This window comes from Nyctereutes procyonoides, unplaced genomic scaffold, assembly GCF_905146905.1.
Source record: "Nyctereutes procyonoides isolate TBG_1078 unplaced genomic scaffold, NYPRO_anot_genome, whole genome shotgun sequence".
Lineage (NCBI taxonomy): Eukaryota > Metazoa > Chordata > Mammalia > Carnivora > Canidae > Nyctereutes > Nyctereutes procyonoides.
The window spans coordinates 67118962-67142055 of NW_026575051.1; the positions used below are offsets into that span (position 1 = coordinate 67118962).

The following is a 23094-nucleotide window of genomic DNA, read 5'->3' on the forward strand; positions in this document are numbered from 1 at the left end:
AAAAAAAAAAACATATATCCTAGCCACTGTGATGGCTGAGCATATTATATATGCTTTAAATTTCAAGAATATTGCTATAAACTTCCCTCTTAGAACTGCTTTTACTGCATCCCAAAGATTTTGGACCACTGTGTTTTCGTTTTCATTTTTTTCATATAATTTTTTATTTATTCTTTGATTTCTGGGTTGACCCATTTGTTGTTTAGTAGCCTGTTGTTTAACCTCGATGTATTTATGGTCTTGCCAGATTTTTTTCTTATGGCTGATTTCTAGTTTCATAGTATTGTGGTCAGAAAATATGCATGGTATGAATTCAACCTTTTTTAATTTGTTGAGACTTGTTTCACAGCCTAATGTGTGTTCTATTCTGGAGAATGTTCCATGTGCACTTGAAAAGAATGTGTATTCTGCTGTTTTAGGATGGAATGTTCTGAATATATCCCTTAAACCCATCTGGTCCAATGTGTCATTCAAAGCTAGTTTCTTTGTTGATTTTATGTTTAGATAATCTGTCCATTGATGTAAAAGGGGTGTTAAATTCCCCTACTGTTATTGTATTCCTATCAATTAGTTCCTTTGTTTTTTTATTACCTATTTTATGTAGTTGGATGCTCTCATGTTGGGTACATAAATATTTGCAATTGTTATATCTTCTTGGTGGATTATCCTCTTTATTATTACATAGTACCCTTCTTTGTCTCTTTTTACAGTCTCGTTTCAAAATCTATTTTCCCCAATATAAGTATTGCTACCTTGGCTTTCTTTTGACACCCATTTGTATGATAAATGTTTCTTTATCCCCTTACTTTCAACCTACAGAAAAATCTCAAATAATCAACCTAACCTTACACCTAAAGAAGTCAGAAAAAGAAGAAAAAAGAAAAAAAAACTCAAACAGAATGAAGAAAACAATAAAGATTAGAGCAGAAATAAATGATACAGAATCTAAAGACAAACAAAAACCAGTAAAACAGATCAATAAAACTAGGAGCTGGTTCTTTGAAAAGATCAACGAAATTGAGAAACCCCTAGCCAGACTCATCAAGAAAAAGAGAGGACTCAAATAAATAAAATCACTAATGAAGAAGGAGAAATGGCAACCAGCAGTACAGAAATACAATTATAAGAGAATATTACAAAAAACTATATGCCAACAAATTGGACAACCTAGAAGAAATAGATAGATTACTAAATACATAGAACCTACCAAAACTGAAGCAGGAATAAATAGAAAATTTTAACAGACCAATAACCAGCAATTAAATTGACTCAGTAATCAAAAACTCTCAACAAACAAAAGTCTAGAACCAGATGGCTTCACAGGCAAATTCTACCAAACATGTCAAGAAGAGTTAACACCTACTCTTCCCAAACAATTCGAAAAAATAGAAAATGAAGGAAAGTTTCCAAATTCATTCTATGAGGCCAGCATTACTCTGATACCAAAACCAGATAAAGACACCCCCCCTCCAAAAAAAAAGAGAGAACTACAGGCCAATATCTTGATGAACACACATGCAAAAATCCTCAACAAAATATTAGCAGACTGAATCCAACAATGCATTTTAAAAAATCACTCATCACTATCAAGTGGCATTTATTCCTGGGATGCAAGTGTGGTTCAATGTTTGCAAATCGACCAGTGGGATACATCACATCAGTAAGAGAAAGGACAAAAAAAAAAAAAAAAAAAGATCATTTCTACGGATGCAGAAAAAGAGTTTGACAAAATACAACCACCATTCATGATAAAAACTCTTAACAGGGTAGCCTGGGTGCCTCAGTGGTTTAGTGCCGCCTTCAGCCCAGGGCGTTTTCCTGGGGTCCCAGGATCCAGTCCCACGTTGGGCTCCCTACATGAAGCCTGCTTCTCCCTCTGCCTATGTGTCTGCCTCTCTCCCTGTCTCTCTCATGAATAAATAAAGAAAATCTTTAAAATTAAAAAAAATAAAACTCTTAACAAAGTAGGATTACAGAGAACATACCTCAATATAATAAAGGCCTTATATGAAAAATCCACAGCAAATTTCACACTCAATGGGGAAAAACTGAGAGCTTTTCCCCTAAGGTCAGGAACAAGACAAGGATGTCCAACTCTCTCACTTTTATTCAACATAGTACTAGAAGTCCCAGTCACAGCAATCAAACAACAAAAAGAAATAAAAGGCATCCAAATTGGTGAGGAAGAAGTAAAACTTTCACTGTTTGCAGATGACATGATACTATATATAAAAAAATCCGAAGACTCTACCAAAAAACTACTAGAACTGATCAATGAATTCAGTAAAGTCGCAGGATACAATGTGCAGAAAGCTGTTGCATTTCTCTACACTAATAATGCAGCAAAAAAAAAGAGAGAGAGAGAAAGAAAGAAATTAAGAAAACAATTGCATTTATATTTATACAAAAAATAATAAGATATCTAAGAATAAATTTAACCAAAGATGGGAAAGACCTATACTCTGAAAACTATAAAACACTGATGAGGGCAGCCCTGGTGGCTCAGCGGTTTAGTGCTGCCTGCAGTCCGGGGTGTGATCCAGCCCAGGGTGTGATCCTGGAGACCTGGGATGGAGTCCCATGTCGGGCTCCCTGAATGGAGCCTGCTTCTCCCTCTGCCTGTGTCTCTGCCTCTCTCTCTCTCTCTCTCTCTCTCTCTCTCTCTCTGTGTGTGTCTCTCATGAGTAAATAAATAAAATCTTTAAAAAAAAAAAACACTGATGAAAGAAATTAAAGATGACACAAAGAAATGCTCATGGGTTGGAAGAACAAATATTGTTAAAATGTCTATACTACCCGAAGTAATCTACACTTTTTTTTAAAAGATTTTATTTATTTATTCATGAGAGATAAAGATAGAGAAGCAGAGACACAGGCAGAGGGAGAAGCAGGCTCCATGCAGGAAGCCTGACGTGGGACTCGATCCCGGGACCCCAGGATCATGCTCTGGGCCAAAGGCAGGCGCTAAACCACTGAGCCACCCAGGGATTCCCCCGTAATCTACACATTTAATGTAATCTTTTTTTTTAATTTAATGTAATCTCTAGCAAAATACCAAGAGCATTTCTCATACAACTAGAACAAGCAATACTAAAATTTGTATGGAACCACAAAAAATCCCAAATAGCCAAAGCAATCTTAAAAGAAAAACAAAATTGGGAATATCACAATTCTAGACTTCAAGATATATTACAAAGCTGTAGTAATCAAATACAGTATGGTACTGGCACCAAAAAAAAAAAAATATATATATATATATATATATCAATAAAACAGAATAGGAAACCCAGAAATAACCCCAAAAGTTTTTGGTCAATTATTCTTTGACAAAGCAGGAAAGATTATGCAATGGGAAAAAGACAATCTCTTCAACAAATGATGTTGGGAAAACTGGACAGCTACATGCAAAAGAATGAAACTGGACCACCTTCTTACACCAACACAAAAATAAATTCAAAATGGATCAAGGACCTACATGTGAGACCCAAACCCATAAAAAATCCTAGAAGAGACCACAGTCAGCAATTTCTCTGACATTGCCATAGCAACATTTTTCTAGATAGTCTCCAGAGGCAAGAGAAACAAAAGTAAAAAAAATAAACTATTGGGACTACATCAATATAAAAGCTGTACAGCAAAAGAAACAATCAACAAAACAAAAAGACAACCTACTGAATGGGAAAAGATATTTGAAAATGACATATCTAATAAAGGGTTAGTATACAAAATATATAAAGAACTGGTATGGGGCACCTGGGTGACTCAGCTGGTTAGACATCTACCTTGGGCTCCAGTCATGGTCTTGGGGTCCTCGGGTAGACCCTCATGTCAGACTCTCTGCTCAGTGGGGAATATGCTTCTCCCTCTGTCTCTCTGCTCATGCTCTATCTATCTAATGAATAAAATCTTAAAAAAAAAAAAAAGTACCGATACAATTCAATACCCCAAAACAGATAATCCAATTAAAAAATGGGCAGAATTTAAAAGATCCCTGTAATTGCTAATCGGGGCTCTTTTCCCCCTCGGAGGCGGAGAGCCCCTTTGCGCAAACATTCAATAAACCCTCTTGCTGACTGCAAAAAAAAAAAAAAAAAAAAAAAAAAATGGGCAGAAGACATGAACAGACACTTCTTCAAAGAAGACACACACAGATGGCCAACAGACACATGAAAAGATGCTCAACATCACTTATCATCAGGGAAATGCAAACTAAAACCACAATGAGCTATCACCTCACATCCATCAGAATGGCTAAAATATCAAAAATACAAGAAATAACAAGCGTTGGTGAGGATGTGGAGAAAAAGGGATTCTCATACAGTGTATGGGTGGGAATGCAAACTGATGCAGCCACTGTGGAAAACAGTATGCAGGTTCCTCAAGAAGTTAAAAATATATGATCCAGGAATCGAACTACTGTATATTTGCCCCCAAAATACAAAAATACTAATTCAAAGGCATACATGCACCCTTGTGTGTATTGAGCCAAATTTTACAATGGCCAAATTATGAAGCAGCCCACGTGTCCAGCAGTAGATGACTGGATAAAGAAGATGTGATGTATACACACACACACACACACACTAGAATATCGCTCAGCCATAAAAAAGAAGGAAATCTTGCTATTTGCCACAACACGGAAGAATCAAGAGTATATTGCGCTAAGTGAAATAAGTCAGTTAGAAAAGGTCGAATACCATATGATTTCACTCATAGGTGGAATCTAAGAAACAAAAGAAAGGAGCAAAGAAAAAGAAAGCGAGAGACAAACCAAAAAACAGACTCTAAACTATAGAGAACCAACTGACGGATACCAGAGGGGAGGTGGGGGAGAGGGTGGGTGAATGAGTGATGGGGATTAAGGAGTGCACTTATCATGATGAGCACAGGGCGATGTATGGAATTGTTGAATCACTATGTTGTACCACACCTGAAACTAATGCTTAACAATGCTGGAATTAAAACTTGATGAAAATAAAACTGAATTTAAAATTTCAAGAGTAAAAGAAATAAATATCCCAATGAATACTAGGCTTTATGGCCCATAGACATACATGCCTACACCCTTCTGATGCCCAGGGACCTGGTCCCACAGACTAGGTGTTTACACCCACATACTCCTGTTTACTCTTCATGACTACCCTGTGGGCTAAGCACCATTCCTTTTTACAGAGGAGAAAACTAAAGTTCAGACCACATATGCCACATCCAGGGAGTAGTGAAGCAGAATTTATTTATTTGTTTTTTTATTTTTTTATTTTATTTTATTTTTTTTTAGTGGAGAATTTAAACTTCCAACCTGAAGTATCAAAATATGAGCCCATCTTACAGGTGAGGCTGCATCATAAGAAAGTATTTTTATGACACTTGCAAATCCACGAAAGTAGGTCTCCAAGGAGCTCAGGTGTTACCTTCACCAGCTTCCCCATATTCTCCCCCAAACCTGCAGAACTATGGGGCTTCCCTTCTCTCGTGACCTAATCACTGTGCTCAATGGGCATTTTGTTGATTAGGATTTTTAAGTGATTTGTGGTGCTCCACTCAAGGTAGATGAAATCTAAACCAGGAACACTTGCTGGCATATTGTGCACAACAGCAAACACTACACAACAGGAGTCTTGCCTCTGACTGGGGGCCAGGTCCTGAAAACAAGTCTTTCAACTTGCTCCACCTAAAAGTCAGTGATCTCCATCAAGGTGGACTTAAACACGGAGTTTGGAGTTTGAGTCATCTCCCCAGAGGCCCTTCAGCTCATTTAGATGCGTGGCTTTATTTATTCAAAACTTGCTTTTCTCTTCTCCAGAAAAAAAAAAAAGACTTGCAGACCATCCTCCCATCGCGACTCTGTGCAGGGAATCTGCATAAACAACGTCAAGGAGAATCAATGTGTTTAACAAACTCCAGGACACGCCAAAGCACTGTTTATAAGCTATAAATCGAGTCTTGTTTTATTTCCCTGTTCTGCTAAATTCAGATGTCTGCTTCATTTTAGATCCAGGCCCCCTGAAAAGAGCTTCCCGTGTTTTATTCAATGCTGTCAAATGTGCATATTCAGCGAGGCGTTCAAAAGAGGGAACGAGAAACATGACCTAGACGACGCCCGTTTAGACACGGATGACTGAAGGGCTACCCTACTGTGGTCCCCAAAGTGCTGCTCACCCAACATTTCCAGGCCTCTGCCCTCCTGTCCTGGGTATCTGGCCACTGGGCTGTGAGCAGGAGTGCTGGGTGGGGCTTCCAGCCAGGACATTTCCCAGTGCCATGCGAGACCCTCCAGAGCACTCGCCCCCCTGCCAAGGTGACAGGCAAGTTCCCAGATGGTGACCGGGTTACCAGCCTGGGCCCCAGGGAGAGAAGGATGATAGCACCGGGAGTCACCCCAACCCGGCCCACCAGCAATGGCTCTACAGCATGAGTGAGAAACACACGTTTGTGAGTGTGAGCCCTGAGATGTGAAGGTTGTTTGCGATCACAGCACAAACCGGCCCCTCCGGCCCCAAACCCCCAGACCAACGGTGCCATGAAAAAGGGGCTTCCACCTCTCTGATACGTTAACAGATCTGTGCCATCCGGAGCTAAATGCTATTATCTCGTCAGGGAAAGGGCCCTCGGCCCATAGTTCACTTGAACCCCAATCATCATGTCCTAAAATCTGAATTAAATAGGCCAGGCAAAATTGAAGAGAGAAATTTACCGTTGTAACCTTCCAAACTGCCAGTTCTAATTTACTGATCTGTCAAGGTTCTTGGTTGTAAACAATAGAAACCACTCTGGCTAGTTAAGGAGGAAAGGAATTGATTGAAGATTTAAGAGCTTACACGGAATCTCAAGGGCAGGAATCCACCCTTCCCGCCAGTGTGGGCCACACCGCCACACCGCCCGTTGCTGGGCACAGACACCCTGGCTCATTTCACCGCCCTGGGGAACCGGACGCCTGCCCTAGGGCCTCAGCCACCGTGCGACTCCGTGGTCCGCAGGCCACTTGCTTCCCCAAATCTCTAAGGTGCCAACAAAACTCTCAAGCATGTATATCATGAAGGCACTCAAGTGCAAGAAAGAGTGAGAAAATTACTTTTTGGCTTTTTTTCTCAGAAAGGTGGAGAATTCCTCAAACACAGGAGGGGGAATTCAAAGGTCTGGTCAAAAAGAATGATAGATACCCACTACCTCTGGGGTAATGAGTAACAGCAAAAAATAAGGTCTCCAATGCTCAGTTCAGCCCATAGTCAAGTCTTCTGGGCCTTTCTGGGTTTTGCAGCTCTTCCTCAGCTCTACCCAAGTACTCTTCTAGTGAATCCCTGTTTTTACCAGTTTCAGAGACTCCTACTACAGAAGTAACCACATGTTAACCAATCTCAAGCTAGCCAGTTGCAAACAGGGCTGTCAATATTTAGATGCTCTGAAAATTTTTCAGATTTTTATTTTTTTGCAAAGTAACTCTGCATTGACAGAAAAATAATCAAACAGAACATAAGAGTCTAACTTTGGTTTGAGAGCCCTAATTGGGATAATGAGCTGCATACTGATTACATTTACTTTCTCTACTAAAAGTTGTCACAAATAACTTATTAAAAAAAAAAGGAAAACATTGCATCTACAAAGATCTTGTGTGCATATACCCAAATGAATTTTTTTAAAATGAGAAATAAGCGGAAGGTACCAACTTATTGCCAAATGCTACATGGAAGTAAGGTCATCATCTACAAGAAGAGATCTAGACAGAGAAGTAGCTAACCAATAAATACACGCAGAAGCACAGATGCTAGGCTTATTAAAAAACAAACAGGGGCACCTGGGTGGCTCAGCGGTTGAGCATCTGCCTTGGGCTCAGGTCATGATCCTGGGATCCTGGGATGGAACCCCGCAGGGAGCCTGCTTCCCCCTCTGCCTCTGTCTCTGCCTCTCTTTCATGAGACATGCTTGCTTAAAAAACAAACAAACAAAACAAAACAAACAAAATCCACGCTCTGTTTCTAGATGCTCAGTTTCAAGATCCCTGAACTGGACTAGTTAAAAAAATAAAATATGAGGAAAACAAAATCCTAAGGGCAAAAGTGTACCATAAATTTACTAAATAGTTAAGGAATGCCAAGGACTTGACTTCTTGGGGTAACTTAGGGAAGGTTCCCTCTTTCTCTAAGAATGGCTTCTGGGGCAGGAAGGGGACTCCTGGGCTCTGTTGATGGCTTGTGGCTAGACCTGGCTGGTCCAGGAGTGAGTGTCTAAGACATCAGGCTGGAGTGGAGGGAGGCCAGTCTTGTTACAGTAACACTCTAGGGAGAAGGTTGAGGAGAGCTGGGATTTCCTGAGCAGCCCTGCTCCTTCTCCTCTGCACTTAACTCTTCCTCCAATTCAGTGAGAAGTTCTCAAGTTTTCCCAAAAAATAATTTTATTTATTTATTATTTTTTTTCTTAAGCTAGGTCACAGTCCATTCTTTCTTGTTGACAACCAAAAAGAACATTCTCTTAACCAAGTATACTCCCCTACAATCTTCCTCTCCCCATTATCCAACTCCAGCCTTAGGCAACTCATCTTTCTTTACTAGGAATGACTACAAAGGACCTCTGGCTTCAGTCTATCTAGTTTTTTGTGTGTGCCACGTGGTCACCGAGCTTAGCAGCATTAACCTCACTTGTCACTTTTTAGGAAAAACAATTGTTCATTTTGACATCTGGCTGAGGGGTTGCAACTTCAAATGCCTTCAGAGATCAGACAGGTAAAGTAAGTGGAGAGAGCACTGAGCTGGAGTCCCCTGGACACTACAGGCCCCATCTAATGACGTTTACGTTCAAATACTTAAAACACTGAATGGTTCAAACAAATTCTTCATGGGCCAAACTTACCTCCTGAGCCATCCACTAACAACCCAGCTTGCTATTATTTTAAATTACATATAGTAATACAGAGTCCTACATGTGAGCCTCCTACAACTCAATTTTGTTGCAATCATTTGAACAGGATAAAAATGCTTAAGAGACAGCACATTTTCCTACCGTCTCTTAGCAGAAAACTCCACGGGCCATTAAGGGGGACCCATGTGAGGGACGCCCAGGTGACTCAGCGGTTGAGGATCTGTCTGGCTCAGGGTGTGATCCTGGGGTCCTGAGATCGAGTCCCACCTCGGGCTCCCCTGGGATCGAGTCCTGCATCAGGGAGCCTGCTTCTCCCTCTGTCTGTGTCTCTGCCTTTCTGTGTCTCTCATGAATAAATAAATAAAATCTTTTAAAAAGTAAAGCGAGGGAGGAACCCATGTGAGGTCTCTAGAGAATTCAAGGGCTGCTTCTAAAAGAAGTTTCTCAGGGCTGGGAGACTCCGGCTTCCATGTGTGTCTCGTGGTAAATGTGAAGCAGGCTCCTGTCACTTTCTGTGACTCACAGAATAAAGAGCCCAAGTCCTCAGAAGCACAAGGACTCCGAAGGTGTCCTAGCACAGATGGAAAAACTCCAATGCCGACCCACCCTGGACAGGCTCCGGCTTAACTATACCACTGCTTCTCTTCACAGACCAAAAGGGAAACCCAATTCGAGAAAACTGATAGGGTTTTCTGTTCCCTGGAAAATGGACTGGACAAATTGCCCACAAAAACCTAAAACCTCCACTGCCAACTGTTGAAAAACAACAGAGCCTCCATTAGCAGTTCCTTTGCCCACAGATTGCTCTCTGAGGAAGTGCGGGGTTTGGAAGGAGTGCCGAGGCCTAGTCCCTGTCTAAGGCACATCAAAGTTTTAATCAAAACCTGCTTTTCTTTCTGAAACCAAGCAACTGCTGTTTCACACCCACAGACTGCCCGAGCTCATTCAATTACCCTCAGCGACTTTGTTTAAAATGAAAATGCTTTGCCTCCTGAGGACAGTGGGAGAGGACTGATTAATGCTGTTCCCAGAAGGACAGAAATGCAGGCGCGCAGGCAAAAGCCTAAGTAGCTGGAAACTACCGCTGGGCCGGATTTTACAAGCCATTCAGACCTACCTGCAAGGATTCTGAACCGAATAAGGACTCTGAAGGCAGTTGGCTGTGTCAAGGGGTATCTACTATGCATCCTCCTCTTCCCCCTTGATGGAAATCACAGAATTAGAAAACTAAGATGATGAGAAGTGAAAAAGAAAGACCAAATTATTCCATATGGTTTTTCAGATGAGGAAACAGCTTTTTTTTTTTTTTTTTGCCTTTTTTTTTTTTTTCCTGACACATTATTCCGAAGGATCTGTAACTAGCAAACCCAACCAGCACATCGCCGGGTTCTGTGGCTCTGTGACTCACAAGTCACTTTTCCATCCAACATATTAAATGTCAAGTAAAATATCTCCGATAAGAGAGAAGAAATTTCTTCAGGAAGCTTGGCTCCTGGGTGAGCGTTTCTCTTGTGCAAATGAGCCATAGACTGTGCGGCTGTCTTGCTCATGGTTTGCTAACCCGTGAGAGAAACATCTTCCCAAGACTGCATAACGAAGCATACATCGGGGCACCGGGGTGGCTCAGTTGGTTAAGCGTGAAGACTCTTGATTTTGGCTCAGATCATGATCTCAGGGGCCTGAGATCGAGCCCCACCTTGGGCTCCACACTTAGCAGGGAGTCTGCTTGAGATTCCCTTCCTCCCTCTCTCTCTCTGCTCCTCCCCTACTCTAAATAAATAAATAAATACTTTAAAAAAGAAGCATAATTCCTGGGGACCATATCTTGGTTCTCAACAAATGCAACCCTCCCCCCCACCCCCAGGCCCCAGCAAAGAACTTCACCCATGTAATCACAGTAAATATCCAAGACAGAAAAGCCAGAGAGAAACACTGAGAGGCGAGGAAGAAAAAAAATCACAGGGAAATGTTTGTGTGTGTGTAGTATGCAGATTTTGAAGGCTCCTGTATATACAAAAATGCACGGGTTCCAGGGTAGTCCTACTCAAAAAAGGCAGTATTTATCCATCATGGATGGTTTGCCACCATTTCACAGTGCTCTAAGGTTACAACCTCTGATGTGAAAGAAGATGTAATATTTAAAGCTAGTTCTTGCACAGTTTGGTGAAAGAAAGGGAGGAGGAGGAAAGAGAGAAAGAATTATATGAGGACTACACTTCACTTCTCTTTTTTATAACAGATTATTTTCTTTAAGAGAAGCATAAGCTGTGATTAAAGTGGCAATGTAATTGCTGAATTTTTGTGCCTCTAACACCTGCAAAGGAAGCACGTTGACGAGAAACCCTCAGCAACCCAATTATTTCATGCAGGTTTTCATCCGTTCCCAAAAACCATCCTCAAAATAGAATGGAACTTCTCCTTCACCAATCTGGTAGGTGCCTTCCACAAAGCAACCGGAAACCGAAATAACATTGTTTACCAATTATTCTCAACAAACAAAATTTAAATAAAATAGGATCCAAGGTTTTTCACACAGCACTTCCAAACTTTAATTATATCAATTATTTAATAGGCGCCGTTCACATCTTGATAGGAGGCTAAAAATGGAACCAGATTTGTCCCCAGGGAGATAAGGGATCTCAAACTGTTCCCAGAAGTGGGAGAACAGATTAGATAACTGGTCTTTTCAGTTTTGAGGAACATTTTAACTCAACTGAAAAAATGGGGAAATGAAACAAATTCAAGATTCCCACTATCTAGGAATGTGAGGAAGTTAGAATGTAATAGCTTGAAAAAAAGTAAATAAATAAACAGATAGCTGGGGAAAAGGAAATCCAGGGACAGTTCTTCCTTAGGAGGCTAAAAAAAAAAAATCAAACAATATTTTCAAAACAGCAATAAGCCTAGTTCCTTCTTATACATTTTTAACCAAAGACATCTAGAATCACGCAAAATAGGCTGAAATAGACAGTTTTTGTTGTTGTTGTTGTTTTGTTGTTTTTTACCTATCAGTGTCTCGGGAGTAGGCAATTCCTGGGTACTGCCACTCTGGGAAATACAATCCTTTCCAACAAGCACAACTATCACAACATGCACAAAACAACTCACAAATCAGAATGCACATCTGTTGTCATTCCCAACTGGGGGAGAGACCAGCCTGGAAGTACAACCATTACGGGAAGGTTTCCAGGTGATGACTCCTGACCTGAACCTTCAAGGACAGAAAGGCCATGAATCATATGAGAAAGGAGGATAAGGGCCTCCCAAGTGAGGATCAGCAGAAGCTCAAGGAACCTATTTCCACAGGTTACAACAAATAACACCTGGGGAATGGCTGAGGCTAAAGACTCAGGTCAGGTTCGTGACCCCTGAAGCTACGATTAGTGAGTGCCTGTAACACACCAGCCTCTATCCACATATTTCCTTTTGGTTTTTTCCTCATTTAATTTGAATAAAGCTGAGCCTCAGGGCTCAGACCCAGATGGCTCATTTCTGTTAGCCACCCTCACTCCCTAGTAGATCTACAGTCTCATGGCTTTAGTCCCACTTGTACACTGATGGCTCCCGTTATCTCTCTCTTTCTTCAGCCTGGATGTTTCCTCCAGCTCTAGACTCCTATGCCCCATGCCTGTTTGACATTTCCACTTGGAAGTCTAAAGGAGATTTCAAACTCAACATGTTTAAACCCAACTTCCTGATTTCTAGCCATTCCCCTCCAAAACCAAAAGCTGAACAAGGAAAACTTCTCCTCCCTCCCTCATCTTCAAAACAGATCCAGAATCGGACCCCTCCTCACCCCTCCATCTCTACCACCCTCCCCAGCCTGAATCATTACAGCAGACCCCAAAGGGGATGGATGTAAACTTCCTCCCGAGTGACCCTCTGAGTCTGTGCATTCCAACCCTTTCCATTTGCAGGACAGGCTCCAGTTACAGATACTGTTGTCTGAAGTGGTGACCAAGATTTAAGACTGATTCTTGGACAGGTGACAACAGAAACAACAGAGGCTGAGGGCGGATGTGAGAGGAAAACATCGGGGTGGGGTTGAAGGGACATCTGAGGACATGGAGAGAAACAAAAGAAATCGCACTTTTAAGAAATAAGTCCTGGGTCAAACGTCCCCTCACAGTTAGCCTTTTTTGACTCCTCGGCCAGAGTTCGAGACCTTAATACACACCATTGGTCACATTACCGGAGGCCTAAGCTGAATGCCTCCCTCACCAGACTTTGACCTCCTTTTGTGCCCCCAGCACCTGATACAGCATCTAGGACCTGGGAAGCCCTTGGCAAATGTGTGTTGGAGGCATTACACGGTGCCATGGAAAGTGCGTTAGGAGCTCGACGAATGGAGTAGAAGAGCCACTTAAGACTTGGGCAGTGAGGTTTCAGGGACAGAAAAAAAAGTGTTTGAGGTTATCTAGAAAGGCTCCCTGGCCAGGGAGCTACAGGGTTATCTACCCTGTAGATGCAGGTGCCGTGTGGTGGTCAGAGGCAAGGCCTGGGAGGGGGGGGCACGGAAAGCAAGGGAAGAAATGGGGAGTGTGACACGGAAAAGCAGGTTAGACTGAGAAGCGAAAGCAAGCAGCCGAGGCAAAGGAAGAGTTTTCCATCTCCCCAAAGGCAGGCGGTGAGGGCGACCGACACAAGGGGCCCTGTGGGTAGGAGGCCCGGGCAGGCTCACCCCGCAGTTCTTCATCTTTTCATCCCCAGTGCCTAGTAGGTCGCTGAGCTCCAAAAGGAGGGCAGGGAGGCCAGCGGCTGAGCACCCTGGGGTCAAACTTGAGCCAGTCCCGGGTGCGGAGGTGCGAGCCAGGAAGTTAATGCGGCAGGAAGCGCGGCGTTACCGGGGCCTGGAAGGCAAACCGAGGCTGGCACCTCCGGCCTCGAGCGTCCAGGCCCCTGCAACACGGGCGGTGGCACCGCAGGCAAGGAGGCTGGAGGGGGGCCGAGGGGGGCCGAGCGGGGCCGAGGGGGGCCGAGGGCAAGCCACCAGGAGGGCAAGCTCACCAGGGGAAGCGGAGCCTGCAGGCCAACCCCCAACCGCTTTGGGGCCCTTCGCCTCCTAGACTGCAAGCGCCCCGAGGGCAGGGCTGGGTGCTCCGCCCCGGGCCACGCCACGCCCAGCAGGTGCGGGAGGCAGCGGCAGGCTCGGCGCCGCGGGCACGGGCGGGGCCCCCGGGGGGTGCGGGGGTCCCTGAAGGCCCCGGGCGGCCCGCGGGGCGTCGCTCCAAGGCCCGAGGTCGCGGCGGCCGCACTGACCTTCCGGCGGGGGCGCCCGCGGGGGGCGCAGCAGCCCGGCTCCGGCGTCCCGCTCCCGCCGGCCTCGGTGGGCGCTCGGCGCCCGCTGCGCACGTAGGTCACCTGCCTCCTGCTGGCGCCGCGGGCCGGGCCGGGCGCGGGCGGCGGGGGCGGCGGCGGGGGCGGGGGCGGCCGGGGCGCGGGCGCCGGGGCGCGGGGGGGCCGCAGCTCCGCGCACAGCCGCAGGCCGAGCAGCAGCGCGGCGCCGAGCACGCACCGCCGCAGGGCCCCGCAGCCCCTCCCGGGCGGCCGCTCCCGCGCCATGGGGCAGGCGGCCCCGCGGGCCCGAGCCGCGCGCCGAGGGAACTGCCCGGCGGCCCCGGCGCGCCCGGACCCGCCTCCCTCCCCGCCGGCCGGGCCGGCCTCGGGGCGTAACCGCTCCCGCCCCGCCGAGCGCCCGGGCCGCGGGAAGGGGCGAGGGGCGAGGGGCGCGGGGCCCGGGCGGGGCGCGGCCGGAACCCGAGCCCTGGGGGCGGGGGCGGGGCGGGGGGTCCCGGGGGGGGGGCGGCCTCCGAGCCTGGGGGGTGGAGAGGCTACTTGCCGAGCCCTGGGGGCGGGAGGGGGTCCCCGGGGAGGGGGGCGGCCTCCGAGCCTGGGGGGCGGCCAAGCTACTTTCCGAGCCCTGGGGGCGGGAGGGGGTCCCCGGGGAGGGGGGCGGCCTCCGAGCCTGGGGGGGGTGGACAAGCTGCTTTCCGAGCCCCGGGGGCAGGGGGTCCCGGGGGGGGGCGGCCTCCGAGCCTGGGGGGCGGGGGGTCACGGGGGGCGCGGCCTCCGAGCCCGGGGGGGGTGGACAAGCTACTTTCCGAGCCCCGGGGGGGCGGGGGTTCCCGGGGGGGCGGCCTCCGAGCCCGGGGCGTGGACAAGCTGCTTTCCGAGCCCTGGGGGGGGCGGGGGGGCAGGGGGTCCCCGGGGAGGGGGGCGGCCTCCGAGCCTGGGGGGGTGGACAAGCTGCTTTCCGAGCCCCGGGGGCGGGGGGACCCGGGAGTGCGGCCTCCAAGCCTGGAGGGGTGGAGAGGCTCCTTTCCGAGCCCCGGGGGGCGGGGGGTCCCCGGGGGGGCGGCCTCCGAGCCTGGGGGGGGGGGACAAGCTACTTTCCGAGCCCCGGGGGGCGGGGGGTCACGGGGGGGCGGCCTCCGAGCCCGGGGGGCTGGCGGAGAAAGGCGCATTCCCGCCGGGGTGCGGGGCTGACGTCACGCTCTAGCGGTCGCGTGGCCGCAGGTGCGCGGCGGGCTCGGCGCGGGGAAGCGCAGGAGAAGGCCTCGCGCTCGGGCCCCGCCGTACGGCTTCTGCCCCCCGAGAACGACGGGAGGGGGCGGCCGGAGCAGCGCCCGAATTAAGAGCCACCCCATCTCTGAATCCTGCCCGAAGCCATCGGGGCCTCCCCCCCGCGTTATGCAATGTGCGATGTGTGGGGGTGAAGGGGAGGGACCGCCAGCGACGACATCTGACGGCGGGCGGGGAGAGAGAACAGAAGTTACCGGGGCTTGATGTAAATCAGTTTAGCTCCAAACACACCCCTCCCTGCCCTGCTGCCTCGCAGAGATACAAAAGGACGAATTTATCTTTCGGCAAAATGCTCCCCAGCTGGTATTTCCATCACCACCTTGACCTTAATTAATCAGCCTGAACGCTCACAGCCTGAAGTCCGGCGCTGACTGTTCATTTGCGATTGTTAAGATCCTTTCCCACAACCTGGAGGAGGTCTGGGCTTGGGGTTTGGGTTGGGTGTGGGTTGGTTTTCTTTAGCTGTGGCCACGTGTTTTTATGCGCTACACTTTGATTTCCTTTACCTCCACGTGAGGCTACCCCCCCCCCCCCGCTCGCCTGCCCCCTCCCCGGACACCCTGCGGCCTGGACAACTGGAGCCTCCCCCCCCCCCCCGCCCCCATCTCAGGAATCTGCCATCAGGAGCCCTCCTCTCTAAAAAACTAATTTAACTAAGACCCAATCTATTCTTTGTCACTCTACAAAGCACTTGAGCTATTTCTCTGCATCTAACAACCCCATCTAGTCCATTCCCTGGGCCACATCAGTCCTGAGGCTCCTGATTGTTTCATTATGATTGACTTTGGGGTTGTTGTTTTTTTTCTTAGATGCAGCCCTCCGGCTGTCGCAGATTGGCTTTGTTTTAAAGAATCCAAGCAAGTACATTTTCCTGATACGAATTTTCAGGAAAAACCTCGCATCCTGTGACTATGTAAATAACGAATTTGGGTGTCAGACTTGAACTATGTGCTGAATCAGGACTCTGCCTTTCAGAAGCTGTGAGACTTGGGACACGGTACTTAACCTCTCTCAGCCTCCATTCTCCCATGTGTAAATAGACCTAGATGTCTGGTAGGGTACAAAGATTGCATAAAATATTAAATGTTCAGTAACCTAAATAATACGTGGCTCCCAGAAGGTACTCATTTGATGGTAATTCTTTTTTTTTTCCCCATTAAAGAAAACCCTGGATGTTATCATGAAAAATGAAATTGAAGCATTGATTCCAAAGTAGGTAAACATAAGAACGGATAAGGCGATTTATAAATATACATTGTCTAGAATTAGAGGAGTATCCATCAGTGGGGAAAAAAAAAACCAACTATTAAGACTCACAAATGTACTCCATTAGGTTGTATAGTGGTGTAAAACTGTTTAAGACACTATGCATATTGTTTTCGATGAACCTGAATCACCAATGTCTGATGTAGACTTTGCTAGAGGTTTTATTTTCTAAGCAACCAACGCACCGCCCCTAACTTAAGAAATAATCTTTTGAAGATTATGATATCACTAACTTATGCACTCTGTTCATGGTTGAGTTACTCTCCAGAGGGAAAACATGAGGAGTATCCTATATTATGAAAATGGGGACATTTAATAAAATCTGGACTGGAGGTGGGAGGGGGCACACAGAACAGTGTAGCTCTTGAAGAAAATGGGCAAGATGATCTCATATTTTCCCTTATCTCATTTCTGTGATTCTCTAATAATGTTTCCATTATGAGGGGAAAAAAACAAATAAAGTGCAATATTTAAATGCTCTTTTCCCTCATCTTTCCGGACTGTCTCTATGTGTTTATTACTAATAAAAAGGAACCATTTATGTGTACCACAGCATCATTAATTTTCTAGGAAGAAATGTCCCATTTTTAACTTCCACACTTTTCCCTGTGTTGTGGATGATAACCAATAGTGAAATGGGTTTGTTGGTAGGCCGGTGAGGACAATCTGATCACTGATCACGGCCTTAGCTGACAAGAAATCTTTCATTCATGTTGGCTTTTCTCGCAGAGTTGAACTTGTCATGTTTGTTTCTGGATGTGTTTCAAAAATGCAGACAATCACTAACCACTGAGTCGTAGGTTGGTTACTTAAATGTGCAGGTCAGTAAATCACAAAAGCAGTTTTCATCAGATCACAAATTATCCTTCTTGAGGTTTCAGCCGCAAAATGAGTAAAAGAGATCATTTTTACTGCTAATCTCATGGACACCATACTTTAAATTAGCACACATGCTGTAGTGTAGTGGTTCTTGATCAGGGGTAATTTTGCCACCCCGAGGATAGTTGGCAATTTCTGAGACATTTTTGGTTGCTACAATGGGTGAGGATGGAAGGAAGATGCAACTGGCATCTAATGGGGAGAGACCAGGTATGCTGCAAGATAGCCTCGAATACAAAGAATGGTGTCCTCCAACAAAGAATTATCCAACCCCAAATGTCAATAGAGCTGAAGTTGAGAAACCTTACTTTAACAACAGATGTTAATATGGCAACTTTTAATTACAGACTGTACGAAGAGAAAACAGAAGCCACGAGACGAGGCTCTTCACCTCTCCGAAGTGATTATTTCCCTTTCACTGTGAAGTATCCTGCCTGAATTAAAGTAATCAAATTTAGAAAGGAGTAGAACTAGAACATCTGGCATCAGCATCTTTCCCCCACTCCCACCCCCACCCCATCCATGTAATACACGCTCTTTGAGGAGAATATACACAAAGCAAAAGAAGATGTCAACAATCATTCACGTACCACGATTCAGAGAAAGCTGTCCTGTAAGACTTCTATGTGCATAGTTTACAAAAATGAAAACATATTATACTTATTTCTTTATAATCTGCTTTTGTCTATGATACAAATATTTAGCTATTGAATCATATGATGGCTGGGATTTGATTAGAAACAATCCAGTGGGAGATAACTTGGGGTATAAATGAACCAGGAAGAACCTTGAGTTTATAATTGTTGTAGCTGGATGCTAGGGTTCACAGATCTCTATAATTGAGCACGTTTGAAATTTTCTGTAGTAAAAATGTCATTAAACAGTAACCTGTTAACCTGTAACACCATTCTTAATGGCCACATGTGTTATGATCTAACCAATCTTCTGCTGTTGAGCAATTAGATCATTTCTGAGTTTTCATTTTGTAAACAATACTGTGATGGACATCTTTGTAGCTAAATCTGATGGATCTGAGATGGACTGAAGGGAAAGAAAGAGGTCACGAATGATTCCAAGGATTTTTCTGAGTACTTGCAAGAACAAGTTGCCATTAATTAAGAAAGAAAAGATTTAAAATTAAGAGTAACTTGGGATGGAATATCAAGAGTTTGATTTTGATGGTCACATTAAATTTTGGAAGCCTATCAGACGTGTAAGTGGAGATGTCGAGTAGGTAGACAGTCCCATTTAAGGACTGGAATTCAGGGGAGGAGTGAGGGCTGGAAATATATATTTTAGATCATGGGCATATCGATGTTGAATAAAGGAGCGAAGAAATATTTGATTTCTCCAGGTCCGTTATTTTACGATAAAAAAGATGAGGAGTCAACAAATAGGCACCAAAATAGGTAGAAAGTAAAGGAACAGAATGTGATGTCCCAGAAACCACGTGAAGAAAGTATTTCTAGAAGGAAGACACTGAGAGGTCTAATAAAATGTGAGCTGAAAAACTGCCTGTGAGATTCGGCAACCTGATGCCTTGTTTATTATCATCTTTCCCAACTACAAGGGAAGCTCCATGAGTTCTGGGACTTTGCTTCGGTTATTTCTACAATCCCAGTTCCTAGAACTGTTTTTGAACTATAGTATGCGGTCAATAAATAACTGTTGAAACAAAGAGGGACAAATAAATCTGTGTGCATTTGTAATTAGTTATAATTCCTAAGAGTAGAATTACTAAGTTCAAGCAAAATTGTAGGTCTTTTGATATGAAGGGCTATTACTAATTTTTCAGTCCACCAAAAAAGCCTGAATCAATCCCACTGAAAGTCCATCCACTATTCCCTTGTTGTTATCAGTGGGAAACCTCAAAAAATAGCTTGAGCCAGCCTCTGGCAGACAGATGAACCAAGCAGTCTATTTTTAGTCCCCTCCCACTCTGCTTTCACTGCCTTAGGACCCACATTTGATTCCCCCTCAAGTGCCCATCTCTAGGATTGTGTCCATTCGTTTCATCCTCCCCACCCTAAGGACGTAGCTGAATATTAAGATAGCAGCTCAACATCATGGTAAAGGAAGAACTCAACCAAGATGAAAGCTTCCAAGACCTAGAAGAGCAAAGCTGTAATAGACTCACAGACACTGGAACTGCTGCTTGGGGCCGGGAGCCCTGCCTAAAATCACATCACTGCTTGGTCCACAACCTAATAAAGCTGGCTCTGAGCTAGCCTTATGGAAAATGCCTGGGGAATGGCCTAATGCCCTGACCTGCCTGGGAGAGAGATCCTGAGCCTATCCTGCTTCCTCTGAATCTCCAAACGCTGTGTCCTCCCATTCCCGGTGTTTAACTTATGCTAGCACGTGTGGACTTGCTTTATCTTTCCTCTACCTAGGCTGTTTCTCAAACATACAGCGTAGTCTTACCTCTGTATGGCTGCAATGCCCTGCATGGGATGGTCCTCAAGCACATCTCTGGAACTGTTGACAAACAACCGACATCACACCCAACCAGGCTGAAGTCAGACCCAAGATAGCACATTTCTTCCAGCACCTGTTGCTCATCCATCCTACCCCCAAAAAAGAATCATACTCAAACCTGTATTGGATGACTCAAAGGTACTACCTCCAACCTGGTACCTTTTTTTACCCGAGGGACTTGGGAAAAAGCAGGAAATGCTTCATGTAAGCTATTGGAAAAGAGGAACTAAAACCAAAGATGTGCATATGGGGAGGACAGTACGTGGATGGGGTGGAAATTATGGGGGCTGATGGCTCTTAGGTAAACCCTCAACCCAGACAGGAAGTTCAAAAGAGACACACTCCACACATACACACACAGACTGGATTCTGAAAACACATGTGAGATATCATTAGATAAATTTATTTACAGACGTTAACTCTCACAATGAGACAGTCCTGGGTTTCATGACAATAAAGCAGCTCAGGTTAAGAATTATCAAAACATTGCCTATTTCATAGGACCACCTATGGAGCATTTCCCCTCCCTCACCCTTGGCTCATCTTATCATTATGACACATGCCAGAAATAATCTCCCAGCTACAGATCACTTTGAAGTCAGAAACATTCCTGGCTGAGATTTTCCCAAAGTCAGGGGCTTAAAAAAAACCTTTTAAGGTCAGAAAAGATCACCAGGGAACTGACAGGATAAAGTGAAGCTCAGCATGCCCAAAGGCAAAAATCTCCAGGCTCTGTCATTTCAACTTAGCTTGTGAATATATTAAAAATCCCGAGGTCAAAAGCCATTTTACTTTCTCATCACATTACGGCTCTAGCCCTGGAAAAAGCATACAAACTGCATTATTTTCAGATCATGATGCAGGGATTCTCAGACTCAAGCATGTGTGAGAACCACCTGGGGAGCTGCTTAAATGTAGGTCAGAAGCCCCACCTCCAGAGATTAACAGAGACGAGCCCCCCCCCATCTTTATTTTAACGTGTTTCAGGTGGTCCACGGTTAAACTGTTAGCAGTCTTGGCACAGAGGTCCCCCAGCCATGGAAACTGGTTGAGGCTCAGGGGTGGGATGTAGGGAGCGGTTGTTTCAAGGTGACCATGTATCTGTGGGTGCAAATATTCCCCCTCAAGCCTCTAAGTACACTTACTAAGAAAGTTTTAAGTTTTAACAAAGGGGCTTCAGAATTCAAAAGTTCAGGAGCCCCATGGCCAGCTGTTCTCTTCTTCCCATGACTCCTGCCTGCCTGCCCTCCCGCCCCCGGGAGCTCTAGCCGGGCTGCAATGCCATTCAGCTCAGGGGACCCCGGAGAGTTAAGGAGACGTGGTCTCGGGAAGGATTAAGGAACAAAGCCAAAAAGTCAGTGAGAAGCAAAAGGCCCTAATGTAAGGTAGGCTTCCCTTAAACTACTCACTGGCAGTGTAGACTTACACCAGTTACCTTTCCTTTCCGTGCCTCAGTTTCCCCACCTGTGAATTAGGGATAGGAGCGCCTGGGTGGCTCAGAGGTTGAGTGTCTGCCTTTGGCTCAGGTCATGGTCCCAAGGTCCTGGGATCGAGTCCCGCGTCGGGCTCCCTGCAGGGAGCCTGCTTCTCCATCTGCCTGGGTCTCTGCCTCTCTCTCTCTGTGTGTGTGTGTGTGTGTGTGTGTGTGTGTGTGTCATGAATAAATAAATAAAGTCTTTTTTAAAAAATGGGGATAATAATAGTAGCTTCCTATGTAATGACTAAATAAGTGGGTCTATGTAAAGAACCGAGACTCCCATGCCTGCCCCATAGGAAGTGCCACCGTGAGTATGCCAAGTGTCACGACTGCTCACTGGAAGTCAGAAAGGACATGGCTTTTCATCCTGCACTGGGTCATATTCCTCTTGCCTTCGCGTTGACAGGTTTGCTTGGGGCCTGGGCTCACGGCCTGCACTGGCCCGACTAAGAGGGGCAATGAAAACCGCACCTGGGGCCTGTGCTGCCCGCCCAGCCCACTCACTGCCTTTTTCCTTGACGGTCATCCCAAGCCAGGGAGTGTCCTTCTACGCTTTCCACGATTTCTGGGAAAGCAGCCCGATCCAATGGAACCGATGGGTCTCTTCCTTCCGGCCTTGATGGGCAGGTCCTAAACGTGCCCTTCCTCTCCTGCCCCACTGATTCCTGTGGCTCTGGGGCCCAGAGAAGCACACGCGGCTCTCCTCTCGGAGTTCCCCTCCCTCAGCTTTTAGGCGGGGGTGGGGGGTGGGGGTGGGGGGGGTGGGGGGGGGGAGTTCCCTGCCAGGGCCACCGCCCCTAGGACAGCACAGGTCCCGCTCACTTGATCTGACCTTGCACCTGACACAAAGGCCATCGTGGAGCACATGTGCCCCCTCCCCTGACACCTCCTAAAGGAATGTTCCCGAGCAGAGGCCCCCTGAGGATCTGCAGGGAGGGAGGAGGCCTGGATCTGTGTCCCTCCTCTGTCCCCCACCCCTGCTCCCCCGATGACTTAGACGGTTGCTCAGGGAGAGGACACAAAGCTGTCTGCGAGAATGCTGCTGTTGCCAGGAGGACAGGAAGCCGGAGAATGAGCTGCCCTCACAAAGGGAGGGCAGGAGAAAGGCGGCTCTAAGCTGGACCACAAAGAAGGGGGGACGGTTTCCCGCGCCTTGCTAACACTGTGGGTGTGTAGCTCCCATTAGTTGCTTCAACCGCAAAGTATGAGATCACTGGAATAGGTTTTTATTAGCTGCGGCTCTTATTTTAACATCTTTGTGGGTTCTTTAATTCAGCCTCTCACGTGGGGTGCGGTGGGGGGAATTGTTATATAAAAACCAGGAAACAAATTCCGGTTATTGCTCTAACTTTGGCCCCCAGGTATCCCAGCACCTAACTCTCGGCAGCAATTGTTCACCAGCCTAAGTCCCACGGCAGATGCGGATGCGGGGATGGGGATGGTGAATTATTTATTTTTGCCTCCCTGCAGTAACCAGTGTCTTGCACAGAGAGGAGCTCAGTGAAATGTGTGCAACCGCAGGTTCCGAGCACCCTGCCATGCTGGATGGGGTGTATATG

At 46.3% G+C, this 23094-nt stretch overlaps 1 protein-coding gene and 1 long non-coding RNA gene across 6 annotated transcripts in view; one reads left to right on the plus strand and one right to left on the minus strand.

Moving 5' to 3' along the window:
• Positions 1-14439, minus strand: part of METTL24 (methyltransferase like 24) — a 97338-nt gene extending 82899 nt beyond the window's left edge. Inside the window, exon 1 of one of the 4 annotated variants that reach the window (XM_055330165.1) lies at positions 14113-14439. In XM_055330165.1, the coding sequence (XP_055186140.1) occupies positions 14113-14415 (303 nt within the window). In that variant the 5' untranslated portion in view covers positions 14416-14439. Of the gene's footprint in view, positions 1-9970; positions 9991-13534; positions 13565-14112 lie in introns of those variants that run through there. The other 3 variants (XM_055330168.1, XM_055330166.1, XM_055330167.1) reach the window with 3 other exon arrangements.
• On the plus strand, positions 14105-19249 carry LOC129512669 (uncharacterized). 2 transcript variants are annotated; one of them, XR_008665082.1, is made up of 4 exons: positions 14105-14205; positions 16245-16432; positions 16598-16647; positions 17928-19249. It is a non-coding gene; the product is annotated as an uncharacterized LOC129512669 (long non-coding RNA). The 2 variants fall into 2 exon arrangements; XR_008665081.1 differs by lacking the exon at positions 14105-14205 and adding an exon at positions 15572-15852.
• Positions 19250-23094: the final 3845 nt, after the last annotated feature.